This window comes from Melopsittacus undulatus, chromosome 1 (genome assembly GCF_012275295.1).
Source record: "Melopsittacus undulatus isolate bMelUnd1 chromosome 1, bMelUnd1.mat.Z, whole genome shotgun sequence".
In the NCBI taxonomy this organism is placed as follows: Eukaryota; Metazoa; Chordata; class Aves; order Psittaciformes; family Psittaculidae; genus Melopsittacus; species Melopsittacus undulatus.
The window spans coordinates 51,723,204-51,741,536 of record NC_047527.1 but is presented as its reverse complement, the minus strand read 5'-3'; the positions used below and the strand labels follow the sequence as shown (position 1 = coordinate 51,741,536).

General features: G+C 38.2%; 1 protein-coding gene across 1 annotated transcript in view; it reads left to right on the top strand.

The window, feature by feature from the left end:
- Positions 1-7,237: 7,237 nt before the first annotated feature.
- Positions 7,238-18,333, top strand: part of LAMA1 (laminin subunit alpha 1) — a 79,405-nt gene continuing 68,309 nt past the window's right edge. Inside the window, exons 1-3 of the mRNA XM_005153483.4 lie at positions 7,238-7,343; positions 7,709-7,821; positions 17,067-17,309. Coding sequence (XP_005153540.2) covers positions 7,253-7,343; positions 7,709-7,821; positions 17,067-17,309 — 447 coding nt within the window. The 5' untranslated portion in view covers positions 7,238-7,252. The remainder of the gene's footprint in view (positions 7,344-7,708; positions 7,822-17,066; positions 17,310-18,333) is intronic.

Sequence of the window (18,333 nt, the reverse complement as noted above, 5' to 3'; positions counted from 1 at the left end):
TTGTTCTGAAAGCAAGTGTTTATAAGTGTTCAGCAAATGGCTGCACAGTAATCTGTTTTACAGATAACCTGAGCTCATCCCAGGCTTGATGGGGTGTATGATTCTCTTTCATGACTGAAAGAGGAGGCTGACAGATAGGAGGCTGAAAAGGATGTTTTATTTACCTTGGTGTGCAAAGCAAACTGAACTGTAGTACCTCAGAAAGAAAGCAAAACTTATTCTCGGATGTGTTAACAAAACTGACTAGAATTTAAGAAATTAGTCTACTCCAGTTGGTGCTGATGAGGTCTGAGGAGTTGCAGTGTTGGAGAGATGCAAACTGCCAAGAGTTCAGAAGGATAAGAGATTTAAAAAATTGACTGTGCAAAGATTGAAAGGGTTGTTTACTTAGTCTGGAAAAGAGAAAAGGGTGTGTGATAACAGCCTTTCAGGTAATCAAAAGCTGTAATCAAGATAATGAAAGATCATGCATGCAGCAAAGAGGACTAAAAAAGTTGTAACTTTAAGTGATAAACACCAGAGTAGCCTTGTCAGGGATGTTGTGGAATAGCCCTCACTGAAAACTCTTGTGAATAGACAAATTTAGTATGTTGTTATATGGAAAACTGTCCAAATTCAATAAAGGTAATCTTCCCCAGCTAGTGTTTCTAGGATTGACTGATTAGTCAGTTTTGCTCTACAGTATGAGAAGAAATTGGAAACAGGTTTTAGGAGAAGGTATTGGTCTATCATGGTGGTGAAGTTTCATTTTAATCTGAAGTGGTTTGATCTAAACATATAAAATTAAAGTTTGCAGGGATTTTGCTAATTAAACTATACCCGTTAGTTAGCTCCTGTAAACTTTGTATTGTGCTAGCAGAAATTCTCCTCTCCACAGGGCTGCAGGAAAACAAGTGATCAGTTTTTGAATTAACTTCTAAGAAGTGCCTTTCTACCTAAGCCTATTGTCTAAGTTATAGTGAAGCTTTCAACTTTTCAAAGGCATCAATGCTGCAGCTAATGCGTGTTTTTAGGCAAGCTTTCCACAAAATGGATTATAAAGCATGTTGAATGTTACACCCCATATTTCTTGCTGACTAAGAACCAGGAATAAGTGCCTTAATCCCTGCAATTAGAAGTTAGAGATTTCAGCCCTTTTGTTTTAGGGAAATCAGCCTGGATTTTTCATTATGATTACAGGATAGGATTCTGATGAAAGTGTATAGAAAAGGTTAAGGGGACATTAAGGGACATTTGCTAGTAGAATATAATGAGGGTAAATCTCTTCTTTTTATAGACAAGGAATCTGAACCAAAGCCAGATAGTTCCAGGGCTTTTATTTAATAAACTCATTTAATTCAAAACTTTAATAAGACAGAAAAACTAAATCAAATCTGTGGTATTGAAAACTGTCTGAGGTTGTTATAAAAAAAATGTGACCTTGACTTCTGGAGTATAATGCTGTTACATACTTTAGACATTCTAATACTCTGTCACATTCTATTACATTTTGTCCTTACCCCTTTGTTTTCCAGAAGTGCATCAAACTATTCTGAACAGCTGTCACTGTGTCCTCTATAAATGTTTTCAGTAAATGGAGAATTTATTGCTTTTGAGCAATCTTCAACATTGCCTGCTTGTTATGAACCATTGATTGCTTTAACATTTTTAAGAACGCTAACTTGCAAATGAGAGTAGACCCCTTCAAGTATTTCTGTGTTCCGAGAAATTACACAAAAAGCTTATTGTTGCTACACACATCAGCTCTTTATGGTTTTTAAGTCACATCTACTCTGTTCATTTGCAAATTACTGCTTTATTATGCTCAGCACAGAAAAACCAAAATACTTGGGGAAAAATCAGTCTGTTGCTTTGCTGAATGCCCTTAAGAGCTGCTCACTGAAGTCTTCATTGCATACACTGATGAACAATCCAGGAAATATTATGTCATCTTCTGGACTCAGTTCTTTGCTTGCTTCAGATAATCTTTTGCCTTCATGCTCCATCATTTTTGTCTTCTAATTTCTTTAAAAGAGCCTCAACAAACACCAACCTACTTTATTAAGCTCATAGGTATCCTTCTGTTTGTAACAAAATGGATTTAATCAGCTTTGCCTCTGTTAAGAAGATTATTATTCTGGTGACTCTCCATGTGCCACTGTAAAAAGCGAAGAAGTACAGTTTTACCCTGTATGTCAGTCACATTGTGAGAATCCATACAGTCAAGCACGGTCAAAAACACAGACAGCGTGTGGATTTTTCCAAAATGCACAAATTCACTCTCTTTCCACCTGAAACAGAACACTGATTAAATATTAATTTCCCAAGTGAAAAAAAAAAACACCAAACATTAGTCAGCAATGGAACTGGGGTTTCATTCAGATCTAGCTATACAGAATGCATCCAAGGGTCCTGAGAGTACTTTATAAAGAGAAGGAAGGGAATAAATATGTCTCAAAAGCCTTTGATAAATGGCACACAACTGCGTGTGGTTTCCATGTTTCCATTAGTGACGTGTATGTGCTGTGGTCTAAGCATGGAGAGTGAGTCTAATGTCTTTGAAGTGCTTTGATGCTTCTGTATGTGGGCAGGCTAGCTGAGCTAGACAAAATGTTCAAATCTAGGATACTTCAGATCCACTGTGCAAATACTATGGAACTGATCTACTCATGTGCAGTAAATCACATGTATCCAGAATGTACCAACAGATATGCACTGGTCACAACTGGAGTTGCTGGAAGCTTGGAAATATTCCAAATCCTCAAAATTCTTCTCTGTAAAGACTTCCGGAGTGCTTGGTAGTCTAGATCTGTAACAAAATTTATAAAGCCACAAAGAATTAAATGGAGTCTCCAGAGAAGATGATGGTACTTACATCTGCAACAAGGAGCTTGCGAGGACTTCTGCAGACCCTGGTTTCAGGTCGAATAATTCCCAAAGAAGTGTAGGCCAGATGATTCATCTGTTATCCTTTCTTAAAGTCAAAATCTATACACTACTCGTTTTCTAGTATTGGGTGGTGTGTGCTTCTCTGGTTTGGGGAAAATGGGTAGCTGAGTAGCATGAAAAAAATCGAGTTTAAGAGTTTTCCTTACAATGAAAAGATCTGGGCAGCAGTTAGAAGTAAATGAGTTGAATTTGAAAGTTCTTCCAGCTTTTCTCAGGACCACTGTAACCTCTTCTAAAATGCTGAACAGTTATTCCCAAACTTATGTGCAAAGCTGACTGCAAGGTATTTTAACAAATAGGGTATAGTCAACCAAACTATATTAGCAAGCTGAGAAGTCTACTACCAAATTCTGTCAAATCCATATGGATCTTTTGGCACCCATATGGAGATCTCTCAAGGCTAGTTCAAAACTATGATTGTCTAATGTTATAATGGAGCCTGACAGCTCTGCAGTGAAACAGTGAGGATTTTGTGTAGCACTTGCCTTCCTTTTTAGTAGGAATAAGTATGATAAATAAAATTCAATCAATCATTTGTGTTTGACTTTAGATGGCAAACTGTAAAAGTCACATCAATGTCTTCAAGAATGCACAAATCATGTGCTAAAATTTCAGTTTAATGAAACATGATATTTTCTATTAGTTTTTTATCTGTTATGGCCACTGTCATCACTTATAGCAGGGTGTGGTAACAAGTCACCTGTTTATCTGTAACTGGCTCATTTAAGTGACTGATTTTGTGCTCATCTTAATCATACCTACTTTTTATGAGGACAGATAAATATATTTTACCAGATGGTTTTATTAGTCTCTATTATTATTATTATTATTATATTTTTGGGGAGAGAGGGGAAGGGACGATGGCAGAGGAGCATCTAAGAGCTTTTCAAAATTCTGGGTACCCAGATTTTCTTAAAAGAGTGAATAGGATCAATGTTGTTTAAAGATGCAGTTCGTTTGTCTTTTCCATATACCTATTATTTCTTAATAAATCAGCTCCTGTGCTAATCTCATTGTCCCCTGAAATCGATGGCTTCACCTTTGCAGATTGCCTTAAAATATGATTGTGTTGAAGAGAGTCAAATTAAGTGAATATAATCAGCTAGAATCATAGAGTTTAGAGTTGGAAGGGATCTTAAACATCATCTAGTTTCAGCCCACAGGGGCCTCCCACTAGACCATATTGTTCAAAGCCCTGTCCCTGGCCACTGCCCTTGTCCTATTTGTATGTGCCCTTGCAAAAAGTCCCTCTCCAGATTTCTTGTAGGCCCCACTTAAGTACTGGAATGCTGCTATAAGTTTTCCCCAATCCATCTCTTCTCCAGCCTGTCTTTATAGGAGAGTTACTCCAGCCTTCTGATCACTGTTATGGCCTTCCTCTAGGCTCTCTCAGGCAGGTCCACATCCCTCTTGTCTCCCCCAGTTAGGATATCATCTATATATTGATACATGTGGGCACCTGCTGGCACCTCCACAGTATCGAGACGCTTAGCTAAAGCATTGTGGGCAGTAGTGGGTGAGTGTTTATACCCTGCTGGAGTTGGTTAAAGGTATACTGTATCTACTCCCAAGTGAAAGCAGACTGAGATTTGTCTTATTCCTTTAGGGGACCATAAAAAGCATATCCAGTGCCTGTTGGTTTTATTTGTATCCTGGAGCAAAACTCCAGTGCAGCTCAGATGGGTTGTTCATTCTTCTTATTTCTGTGGGACCCAGAAAACTCATCATGAGAGCTTAATGTTGCCATACACTTATTCACTTCATTTTCAGTTGACAACTATATTAGAAGTCAGTGAGATCCTTGATGTTGAGCAAACAAAAGGTCTGAATCCAGGGTGAATGCTACGGTGACTTGAGCTTGGGGTTTTGGAATGAAGCTTGGGCAGCACAGCGCTTGTCATCAAACACTTTTTCTTCAGAGCTTTGCTGTTCCTTTGGCACAAGTCCATTGACTGAAGGTTATTGTAGGCAAATTATGTCACTGTAACAAATGGCTCTGGAAAGAAATGGCAGGGCTGCTGTGTAACATGAGTGAGGGTAATGAATGACCTGGGAAGTAATGGGTAGCTCTGAAGACTAGCTGATAGACCCCTGCATGAAGTGTAGTGAATATTGAATAAGGAAGATTTTTATATCATTAAAGAGTAATGTAAAAAAAGGACACCCTCTTCAACCACTGAGCTTTATTGTCCATTAGAAAAATGGAGGGCAGCATTTCTACTTTGTTTTCAGCTTTAGGTCTGGAGCAGTAGTGCACCCATACTGCATAAGATGAGAAAATACTGTGCAGAAAGCATGTTACTGGCAGAAGAGCTTCACCACAGTGGCCAATAGGATGCCTTCAGCATCCTCATCTGAATCAGATTTGGGTATAATGAGAACAAGGCATCTGACCAGGTCTGGAAATGAATTAAAAAGAAAAAAGAAACCAAACCAACAAAACCCCACCTCCATCTCCTTTATGTTTTGAGTACAGCACAATTGAAAACACACAGTTCTTCATACTGTGGTGCAGAGGGTTAGTGTTTATCCACATTTTCAATAGCTGAAGTCAAGGTTTAAATAATACTAAAACTTCTCCAGGATTTCCAGTGTAATGCAATTACTGGGCAGACAAAGACAACTGAAAGGAATATTTAATGTTGCCTTGTTGACCTAAACATCTAGTTGAGCTGTTGAGATGAACCCTCTATGTTCAGAGACTTTTTAAGAAAAGAAAAATGTTGATACTAAAATCTTGATGTATGTTTTAGATTAATGAAGCAAAATAATTCATATAGCTTTAGTAGTGAAAAGGCATATATATTCACAAATATAACTGGATTTTTTCGCACAATATTCCTTTTAACAGAAGAAAATTCTTCACAATTTGCAACGGTAGTAATTCTTGCAGCACTATTAATATGCCATACCAAGGCTCTAGCTTTAATTTCAGCCCATTGTGTTTAATCTCTAAAGACAGTACTCTCTTTTCCCACTATAGTTTCTCTTTTTTGGAATTGCTTCCAAGTGAAAATGGAGTATCTCTGTTATACCATAAACATGCAAGAAATAAAAGTTTTTAGCTCAGGACAGAAGGCTAGAAACTGATAACAATGTTGCTGAAAATCTGTCCTTAACGGCTTTTTGTGGCATGCAGTAGTCTTTAAATTTTGTGAGTAGATTTCAAGCCAAAGTACAACTTTATTCCTTTTATAAAATACTAAGGATTCCCAGTCTGGTAGCAGTAATCTTGAAATGCTTAGTCTGTTGTTTCATTATTCCAGTGCACAAGAGCACTTTAACTGCAGTGCACTTTAACTACAGTAAAGTGTTTGTGTAAAGATTAATAAGTGGCAAGTGAAAAATCCCTTAGACTTTATACAGGCTGCAGAAAAGCCTGGAGCAAAAGTTTAAAGTGCAGTCCTTAAAACTTGTGAGCCCAAAGTGTGTTGTTCGGGGCGATCATGTTGCTGCTGTGGAGAGCTCCTGTTAAACGCCATTTTCTACACTAGCCAAGTGCATTCTATACAGTTCCTTCTTGCTTCTGGCAGTGGGCCAGTTGTCCTCCTGGTTTTGATCAATACAAAGGGAAGGTTTAGTAACTGAGTTAATTTACTAACTCTTGTGTTCTTCAGCAATAAAGCATCCAAAGTTAGAGTGAAATAGCAAGGTTATTGTGGTCAGGGTGCCATGAGGACCAGGGGCTCCTTGAGGGCCATGGGAGCTCTCTGTAAGGGAGGGGCAGGACAACCAGTGCTCATCCCACCACCCCATCCAGGAGCAGGGCAGTCGGGGTCACTGGGGCAACCCCAAGCCCCAGGCATCGGGCACCTCCCTGGGGACAGGTTGTAATGGGGTTAGGATGTGGGCCCATGGCTGATCCCAGCTTGACAGGCTCCATGGCTGGGCTCTGGGGAGCTGGAGGCTGGTTTTGCTGCAGTACTGCTTGGGCAGGGGTTGATGGCCCAGCAGAGGCTGAAATGGAGCCATAGGCAGGGTGAGAGGAGCCCTGGGAAGCTGAAACTGGTCTGTAGGCAGGGATAGAGTGCTGCAGCACCGCAGGTGTATGATGACTGATGTGCTAGTGTCAGTGCGGTGTGATAATATTTTCACAAAAATAATTGTTTTCACTGTATTTTTCTGTATCTCTGACTGTAAGCTAGGGGTTTGTTATGAAACCCTCTGTGTTCAGAGGCTTTTCTCATACTCATGTCTGTATTATGCTTGCCTTATGGTGAAGGTGATAACTTATTTTTTTCCAGGCCTATTCCCTGCCATCTTGAACCTGGCCAGCAATGCTCACATATCCACCAATGCTACCTGTGGGGAGAAGGGACCAGAGATGTTCTGCAAACTGGTGGAGCATGTCCCAGGACGGCCCCTGCGCAACGCCCAGTGCCGTGTCTGCGACCACCACAGTGCCAATCCCAAAGGCAAGTTTCATGTGTTTGGGCTTTGTTTGTTTGTTTGTTTTGTTTTTTGGGATTTTGTCATTCTTTTTGACCTTTCCCTATGAATGCAGGGTGTATTAGGGTCAAGTACTTTTTACTTTTAGCCTCTCTACTATGTGAGTGAAACTACCTTTGAGCAAAGGACTGACAAGTAGGCTTGAACATCTTAATCATTGTTAAGCACTCCAGAGTCCAATGACAGCCTTTTTGTCATTGAGTAGTTTTCAGTTTTTACTTGTTTATGACAGGAAGAAACTGCTCCGTGTGAAATAAATGTGCTGATTTGGAGAAAATGCATTGACAATGTAGTTTCAAGAGATGTTCAATTTCTTTTTGCCTTGAAACAGAACAGCACCCAATTTCCAGTGCAATTGATGGTACCAATAACTGGTGGCAAAGTCCGAGCATTCAGAATGGGAGGCAATACCACTGGGTCACTATCACCTTGGATTTAAGACAGGTGAGTAATATTTAGGTAAGCATCATTTATTGTATGTAGGATATAAGCCAATGCAATTGATTGTGTTTTCCTGTGTTTTGATTATGGGTTATTTAGCAATTAATCATTTAGTAGCACATAGCTAAAGCTAACGTGAACTGAGTTTAGCTGAGTTGTCAATTATTGTTCTAGAGCATCTTGGAGATTTCATTCCTATCAGACTGGAGTGGAAGTGACTATGTTTGTGTAAGCATATAGGTCACAGTTTGTTGTAATTTGTGGCACAGTAACAACTGTGTATGGGTGGATGAGAGTGCTTATACAGGCCTTCCTTCTGCCTTGGCAACCTTCTTCTACTTGACCTTACTGTATTTTCCCCAACGTTCCTCTAATATTTTCCCATCCCGCTTTTGATTTAATGCAAATTACTTGAAACTGTGTTATCAAAGGCTGATTTTCAGACAGCAAGCAGTGTTTTCAGGGTACTGTCATAAGCACAGATTTTATATGTGAGGATTTATATATGCATCTGTTTCTGTTTATTAACTTTATCAGTCTGTTACCTGATCACTGTACAGTTTCTTAGTAAAAGAGTAAATGATTTGGAGGACATGGTAGAAACATTCGATGTTTACTGTAAGAAAACAGAACATACTTCCAAATATGAACTCTAGATCCATAGGTATTGTAACTCAGATACTGAGTTTCAGAGGAAGAGGGAAAGGTGACTTGAGGATTATTGTATTCACATCAGTTATCTTACAGTAGATATCAAGTTAAACTCTTCTGTTTAAATTCCTCAGTATTTTTCATATTCACATTAAATCTGTAAACCTGTTAATGCAATGTAATAGACTGAAGTGTAAAATATCAGAAAGTTCAACTGCAGGATCTCCAGAACCCTGGAAACACAAACGTTCCTCAGTTGAGAGATATTCTTCAGGACTAAAAAGTGAAACATGCATAAATGGGGCGAAGTTAGTGTTACTGAAGGAAAAGTTGTTTTTTCAGTTTCTGTGCTTCTCTTCTGACTGATTCTGATCACCATCTTGTTGGAAGAAGCACTGGGAAGAAATGTTCTATGTTATATCTTCTATGAACTTTTGCTAACAATTGTTCTGAGTTGCTATGGATTATGTCTCTAAAAAGAGTGATTTCTGACCCTTGGGAAGCTGTAACTGGGCAGAATTTGTTTCCTCTTTTTGGCACTTTATGGCAAAGCTCGGAGAGATTCATCATTCTTAGGCAGGAGTCTGCTAAACTGGACAGAACACTTGCTAATTCATTAGTTTGCCTGTTAAATATGGAAGAATCAGAAGTCTGTCTCCTACCCTGCTCCAAGAAAACACAAAATGATTTCTGAAGAACAGGTATTTTTCTTGGATTTTGCTTGTTGTTTTGCTTTGAACAGGTCTTTGCGTTGAACTAAGCTGTTTGAAAATCAACAATCCCATTATTAATACGGGGATGCTTCCAAACTCTGGAAGAAGCTTTGCTACTAAGAAATACATACTTGAGTGTACAGTTGGTAACAAGCTTTTGCAAGATCTGTAGACCTTGCATGAAAGTTGTTTTAAAGATTAAAACAGAAGGGTTAACTTTGATGTTTTAAAATGAAGCGTAGGTTAAACAAGTGTCTAGTTTTCTCTTTAATTAGAAAGCAGAACTGTTAGGAAAATAATCACCGGGTATCTTTTGTCAGTAACAGGAGGTTTGGATAGGACTTTCTTGTTGTTTGAAGATTTTGCCTTTGTGTTTGGTTTGTAAATGGACAAACAGGAAGGAAAAATGAAGGAGGAGGGAATGCCTTAGTGTTTTTTCCTCATAGAACATTTTCTACTTTGGAAACAGACCAGCTGAACAGCCTTAATGCTGTTGATGTTCCACCAAATACATATCTTCCCTCTCCTGACCCACGCTCAGTTTCACTAATTCGATTTGAAAAGTTTCCCCCAAGGGGCCTTTCTTCTGTGTTTTCCTTGGAGAGTCTTAGAGAGAGAAGGCATCTAAGGCTATGCATACTGAATGTAAATTACTGCTCTGTGAGAAAGGATTTGGTTAATAGATATCTCTTGAAGTCAATGAGTTATTAGAGCTGACTTGGTGTGCTTACTTTGAGCAAGTCAGCACAAGCAAAGAAAACACAAAAAGAGTCTGAAAAACCTTAGTGATTTTAGTAACTGATTACTGCATAAATTTGCTTGAGAATGAGTTAAAATACTCTCTTAGGATCTTTAAAAGTATTCCTGAAAGTCAGTATCTGTATGTTGCAGTATATCTTTAGCATTGGTACTTTTTCACACATTTCAAGCTTTGCTCTCGCCAAGTACTCTTGTCAAGTAATGTATCAAAGTAAATGTCCTTTAACTTTCTTTATCACAGTATAGAATATGTTATCACCCTTTTTTGATGTGAAGAATGACCATCTGGTCATTATTTATGTTTTTTTAAGTAGACGTTCTAGCAGTAACAGGTATGGATTTTTTTTCTTGGGATTGTTACCGATGCACTGTTTTGAGATATAATCCAAGCAGTCAGGTTGGTAAATGCTGAACGTAGCATTGGCTGGCAGATATGAGGAAGGTTCCCTGGTGAAAATTGGCTCCAATCCAGTTTACCCTAGGTGAAGTTCTGGCCAGGCTGTGTCCTGTATTTGCATTCATCTCTCTGCTCAGAGTTGAAAGGAGTAGAGGATATTCTTTCACCTAATAGTCTACCTTGCACATAGTTTATTTATTCTAAAACCAGCTGGACTGAAGAGCAGTTCAATGCAATCTTATTAAGAAAAGAGGGCTAATAAAATAAGTATTGAAATTGCTGTTTAGATCTTTTTCCTTTGCAGAGTCTGTGCTATTTATAATTAATGCTGATAATTTTTTAAGGGTAGTCAGTGGGTACATCATGTTTTTTTAGCTCACATGGATCGTAACAACTAGGTACATGTATTCTGATACTCCTTCCAGTTTTTCCAGTACCCAGATGTATGATAATCTTGCCTGCTCTTCCCCTTCCATTAAACCTATGGCAGAGGTCCAGAACTAGGGAAAGAGTGCTTTAGCAATGAAGTGTGATATTGATACCAAGATTTTATTTATGACTTTGAGCTTCCTAGGCTGGCAATTCTACAGAAACAAAGTTTTAGATAAAACCAGCATTTCTGCCTGGGTTTGACTCTTCTGGACAGCTAATTTGTGAAATGTCAATGAATTGAAATCATTGCTGCCTGTAAGGGTCAGCAGCATGCTTGGGCCAGCTGTAAAGTATTCCTCTGTCACACCATTAGATGAAGAACGCTTTCCTCAGTTTTATGACCATACATCAGACATTTAAAGGTATTCATGGGTTTTTTGTGTTAGGCATAGCAGAAAGGCACAAGTTTGTATATCACAAAGTTCTTGTATTATATATATAAATCAAGACCAGTTGTTCTTGGAAGACTCATAATATCAAGTTGAGAAAATACCCCCACTCCTGATTAATTCATAGATCATGAGTATTTCATGAGTACTGGATGACCAGTTGGAGGCTGATGTAAGACCAATTTGTAGTTTCTGCTATTATAAAATGGAAAATAATGTAAATATCCTAATAGGATTTGCACAGAGCTTTTATTTTGAAGTCAGTTGGCAAGAAGGTATTTCTCTGAGGACAAATTTTTTGCTGATATAAAACAATACTATTCTGTTGACTTCACTGGATCAATGCTAATTTATTGTATGTGGCAAGCTTCTTTAAACGCTTTTTGTGTCTTTACAAAATTGATGGTGCAAGACTCAGGGTGCTCATCTGTACATTCTTACAATGCAGTTCTTAAGTAAAATGAATTTTTCTTCTATTCCAAAACAACAGTTGCAAATAATGAATCAATATCAAATAGAATGTAATTTGGGAGACTAGAAATTCTATTGGATTTAGTTTATTTTGCACTTTTAACATCACAGACTCCCCAGAGCAAAGTGTCACAAGGAATTGCTGGGCATTACAGTCTCTGTTAAGCACCTGGAGCTATCTTTGTCCCTTAAGAAGGCATTTCTGTGAACAATATAGGCTGATACTCAGAATATCATCGAGTTGTTTAGGGTAGAAAAGACCTTTGGGATCATCGAATTGAGCCACTTTCTTAGCAATGCTAAGTCCACCACTAAGCCATGTCCTTATGTGCCACTTCTACATATATTTTAAATACTTCCAGGGATGGTAACTCCACCACTTCCTTGGGCAGCTTGTTCCAATACTTGGCAACCCTTTTGATGGAGAAATTTTTCCTAATATCCAATCTAAACCTCCCCTGGTGCAACTTGAGGCTGTTTCCTCTTGTGCTATTACTTGTGACTTGGAAGAAGAGACCAGCACCCACCTTACTGCAAGCTCTTTTCACCTAGTTGTAGAGTCCCCATCTCATGAAACTTGTTCTCTAGACCCTTCTCTAGCTTTGTTGCCCTTCTTTTGACACATTCTAGCACCTCAATGTCTTTCTTGTACTGAGGGGCCCAGAACTAAACGCAGGATTTTAGGCACAGCCTCACCAGTGTCAAGTACAGGCGGGTTATTGCTTCCCTAGTCCTGTTGGCCACTTGCTATTGGCCTTCTTGGCCACCTGGGCACACCACTGACTCATGTTCAGCTGCTGTTGACCAACACTGCCTAGATCCTTTTACTCCCTTCATGTAGTCTTTTACTCTTTGAGAGTTTGAACAGATTAATTTTAGACTTTATGGACTGTAAAACAAAATCTGAAAAAAAGAAGCTTTTCTGGTAACTAGGTTTGTATGTATTCACAGCACTGAACAGAATGGATTTTGCAGTTCCACTTACAATGTGGAGTAATGTTAGTTGTAATAAACATTTTTGCCACAAGACTTGTCACGCTATTTTGACAAACACTTGGCTGTTTCTTAGATTTCCTTTCTGCACTCATCTTTAAGGAAAGATTTAGCTGAATTTATAAAACTTCAGGAACCAGTCTGCCAAGAGCCTTGCATTCCTCCAGGGTTGTTCATTTTCTGGTCTTCTGTATTAGGTGGTTTATGTTATGTTATGCCAGTGTGATTTCAGTAAGGTATGCATAGGACACTAAGAGTGATCCTGAGGTCCTAAAATCATATCCTTCTCTCAGGATTTTTCAGTGTCAGGTAGAGTTTGGATTTGAACTGGGGTGTATTTTTGAAGTAGCAGTTGGTACCTCTGTTCTCAATGGGTTAAATATTTCTGAAATAGGGGGGTGGGTAGGGGGGAGAATGTGTTTGGACTCATCTTTCTCTTTAATTTTTCACTTCTGGAGTCTGGGGCTCAAATACTCATAGCTATGAAAAGGCAGAATCTTCCCTTATTGTTGCCTGCATTTGTGTAAATTGAAAATTACAACTGGGAGTCTGTATCCAAAAAGACTACCAAGAAAACTGCTTAAGAATGCATGTACCTGTGTGGGTTGTAGAGCACTGGCTATGCCCTTGGAAATGGGGACTTTTGGCTAGTATCTACGGTATGGCCACTGCTGGCTGAGTTTACAGTCTTGAGAATAAAAATGCACAAAATTTCCTGATGAATGGGCTGAAGGATTCATTCATAAATGTGCTTAAAGAACAATGCACTTGCTGTTGCTGGATCTGCACTCAGGGAAACAAGATCATTACAAAAGCTAAATAAAGCAGGAGTGACTTGATATGTTGGTATTGCTGCTGCAAAGAAGAGGTTCTTCAGTGCTAGTTTATTTGGCTGGTCTTTACAGTGACGGCTGAAATGCCTGTAAAATGACGCTTTTAATCTATGGCTGCTTGGGAATTGGTAACTTGTTTAGGCTTGCCCTTTTTTACCCTTGTAGCTCAGTAAGGAAATGAGTTCTGGGAAAGCTATACAGTCAAATTAAAGTATACAAATCATTAGCTCTTACCACACAGGTCAAGTTTGTTACCTGGCTGGTTGGTGGGCACTGGGAGTGGAGAATTGTAAGAAACCACCTTTGGTGATGTTGAAACCTGAAAAACTTACAAAAGTAAAATATGTGAGGAAGTGCTCTAAGGATGTTGGAAAATCAACTTGCATTACAAGGAATTCCTGGCCCAGATCCATTTGGGGTTGCAGAAGCTGTGGGATATGAGGTCTGCGAAACCCCTACTGCTGACATTCCTTAAAACAACTTCATCTGCAAATACTGGGAACACCTTAATCCCTTCCACCAGTTTAATTCCCTTGCTAGGGAACAGAATCCCTGAGAATGTAATTCCTACTAATAGTTTTTCTTATAACTTCTTGGCTGCCAGAGCATTTGTACAAAATCCTTTGATTTCTATTTAACCTATATTACTTCAAGGACTGACTAATTTTCCTGGTGTTGCTGGTATTCATTATATTGTAAATTTACCCATTAAATATTTTTGGGAACCTATGGGTTATGTGTGTAAATGGACAAGAGTTGAGAGGACTGGGAGAAAGGAAGGCAGTGGTTTGCTACATCTTGCATATGCAAATGTTTATGGAACCATTTGCTGATTTTTGAATGTGTCTTTTGGGTTTATAGTGTCAAATACCTCCACTTCAGCTTTTGACAAGAGTGTGGGAAAAATCAATTCCTAGATGTGTTGAGTACCAAGCATGGCTGTACTTTTCCTGGGAAAGCACTGACTTGAAAAGATTTAACTTATTGAATTGTGGATTGAATATGTGCACGGTTGCTGTGAAAGTTTTTATCTTTAACTGGCTTTTCCCTTCACACCCCACTCACCAAGAAAAATTGATATTTAAAATAAATTTAACCTGCATACTCTTGTGAATATCTTTTATTTCTGTAGATGTGGCTGCAGTTAGTTTCTGATGAAGTATAGCTCATTGTTACTAGTTGGAACTGGATTTAAAACTAGCTACATCAGCTGCAGACTATAATGGGTCTTGAAAAATCTCACTGTAATCAAAAGTTGATCATTTGTTGTTCAGCCGACTGTGTAATAAGCAGGGAAGTAGTTTAATTGATGACAGCAAGCAGAGAGGAAAAGTAAATAAATAAAAGATGTCATAGAAGAGTTTTTCAGGAAAATTTTCTACCGTAGCACTGAAAAAAAACGGGGCTTCAGTCTTGCATCTTTTATGCAGTTGAGAGAAATGATTGACTTCAAAGGAGCTCAGCCAAAGAAAGTTTCCTAGTTTTAATAGCTTTCGGCCGTTCTCTGCTGTGATGGAGAAAATACCCATACAAGTGACTTGTGTCATGTACAAGTGTCTTCAGGTTAGGGGTACCAAAATGATAATATGATTCAGTGTGAAACAAGCATATAACTCAAATACCACTGACTGAATCAATTAATATATGTAAGAAACACTGTTGTTTGGCTTGGAGTTTGCCCGAGTCCTGTTCTTTTCGCTGTAAAAGCATCTACTTTAGATGTTGCTTTTTTTTTTTATTTGGAGCTTGTTGGCATGATGGAAGTTTTATGTAAAAGACATTCTTTTCATGGCAGCTGGATTATTATTCTTGGTATTCACTTAACTCTGAAATTTTAAGGTTGTGCTGGACAGCAGAGGATTCACAGACCTCAGAGAAATTTTATTTCTAAGACTGTGAGGCTGTGACTAAACAGTGAGCAGACTTCTCTTGTTTTACTTCATGCATTGTTGAAATGTCATAAAAGTCAGTGGACAAAATCCTGAGTTTGTGTAAAGTTTTTTTGTTTTTATTGAAACAACTGGAAATGTTCTGTTTGTATATGCTTGTTGTCTCAAAGGATAAAACTGGAGTGCCTGAAAGGAAAAGCAGACTAAGTAAATATCATGCTTTAAGTTACATCTGATTTTAATCAGAACTGGGATAATTTAACTTTTTTTAAGGTGTTAAAACTAGTAAGTCATTTGAAGGTAAGTATCACCATTTTTTTTCCTCCTCATGTCTGCAAGATCTGCTAAGCAAATCTCTGTTCACTTAAAAAGGAGTTTCCAGAATTGCACACACAATGCAGTTACTACTTACCTCTGTGTGTTTATTTTCCCTCTGACAAAATCAAAATCTGCTCTTATGTGGCAAGTGCTGTTCTTGCTCTGGTTTTAATCCATTTTGCAAAAAGTAAGAAAACTCTAAAAAAACTTAAATTTAAAATGTCTCACATTGCTGATTGTGGCCACATTGGATCTCAACATAGTATTAATACTGCACATGCACACAGGAATTACGATTATACCAGTTGACCACGCAGTCTGCTCAATGGTGGGAATACATACCTCTGAGATGCTTGAATAATACAGCATTTTTTATTCATGTAAATATGGCTTGGTACTATAATGTACATAGGACATTAAACTCCTCAAATAGGAGTTTTAAAAGTTTGCAAAGACCATGTTAAAAATGTGGGGGGATGCAGTAGGTACTGGGCAAAGAAGAAGATAAAGTGCAGTAAGTGCACTTCAGTGGGTCTAATGCTGTGGCTGGCTGAGGGCCAGTGTGGGTTATCTGTCTGCCATGACAAGGTCATTTAAAAGGTGATATAAACATAATTACTGCCCTGGCTACTCACAAGAGTGCTGAGCAGTGCTGTTCACTTTGGACTCAGGATTGTTAAAAAAGTAGTCAGTACCTGTATAGCTTAGAAAGTACACATCTTAAAGAAGCGACTATTCTTAAATAAGGTTATCATGCTTATATTTGTCACATTAATTTTATTTGTCTCTGAGTGTTTTCAGCAGTGTCCGTAAACGGTCTTCTGCTTAAATAACTTTAACACAAAATGAAAATGGAATGCACAGAGTGCTTTAATATAGGGTGTAAAAAGCTTGTCAGAAATGCTGTTGCTGAGAGGATTAAACTCCCAGCTAAAATTTGAAACAAAGAGTTGTTTGGGTTGCAGCTGTTCTGAAAATAAAAAAAAACCCAACAACCTAGTTCTTTGCAGCCCTCAGTGGTGCAGTGAAGCTAAATAGGAATTTCCCATAGAAAGAAAGTTAGACCCAAGTAGTGCTGAAACGTACAGTGTGCATGCAGATTTCAGCTATTACACAGAATGTTGTATGGAATACATTGTCTTTTTTAGTCACATAAACAAATATTTTGGTGTAATGTTCAGATTTTTGGGCAAAAAAATATAGATGTTTCTGTTAATAAGATTAGACAGGCCTTTTGTCAAAACTTTGTGCAAAAAAATTTATCCAGTCACTGCACCAAATTTTACCCACTTCCCAGGCAAACTATATACTGCTTTTAAAATTAGAATTTATTACCCACTTGGCTTCTAGCAGTCTTCTGCAGCATAATGAAGTGTTAAAATTTCCTTCTTGCATTTTTTTAGGTCTTTCAAGTTGCATATGTCATTATCAAAGCTGCTAATGCTCCACGACCTGGAAACTGGATTTTGGAACGCTCTATAGATGGCACAGAGTTCAGACCATGGCAGTACTATGCAATTAGTGATACTGAATGTTTAACTCGTTATAATATTACACCAAGAATTGGGCCGCCAACTTATAAGAGAGATGATGAAGTGATCTGCACCTCCTATTACTCCAGACTAGTTCCTCTGGAACATGGAGAGGTATGTTTGTTTTTGAGCTTGTTATTTGTGAGTAAGAACATGGACTGATAGCAGTTTGAAGGCATTTGGGTTCAGCTACAGAGTTCATTGCCTTCAGCCCTACCAGATAATCTATTATCCTTCTTTAATGATACTGTCTTTACACCATACACCAGTATATCAGACTTCTAAATGTCAGGATGAAACATGTCTCTGGCTCTACATATTCCCATTACTAAACATTTTTCTTCTCCCCAGATGATTGAATGATAGCTATTAGCTGTGAATTATTTGTTGCTTTATCATGAAAGACTATAACAGAAGTTCTATGTTGTGTCAGGTTTTTCATTTAATATAGAAACCCCCTGTGTTAGGAGCACCTGGTTGTGTGAGATAAAGCTGCAGACACTGTTGAAGTGCTTGGCACAGCTGGAACTCCTAAACAAGTGTTGGCATTGTTTCAGGGATGTAGCATAATTAAAAGAGCTTCAAGTTGTGCAATCTCACTGTTGATTGTTCTTGCTTTTAGTAAACTATTCATTGTACTTGGGTAGTTTATTACACAGTGTCAGCCACATAATGAAATGATACATTAAACCCAGTGGTTACTCCATTGTGTATAATGTAAGGCTGTGATAATAAATGCGGTTATCCCATGGAGAATGCTAGTAACTCTTAGCATAACAGAAGCAAATATGTTTTGATTTCTTGGTTAAAAAAAGAATGGAGTGTATGCAGCTCAGGGCTAAAGTGTGTCAAACTTTCACATGAACTTAAAACGATGTTTCAGCAAGAAAAAAAAACACAAAGAAATTTGGTTACATCAAGTCCCATTCACTTTAATCAAATGTTTATTGCAATGATGTAAGCATATACCCCACAGATCAGAAGGATCTAAATGTAGATGTCACTTACTAATAGAATTTTTTTGCCATATCAGACATTTTGTCAGTTTGGCTGCTAGACTTTTCACAGTTTTGAAGAGGCATAGCTGCTCTACTGTAAGCTCTGCTGTCTACGTCATTCATAGTGCTTGGAGATCTGC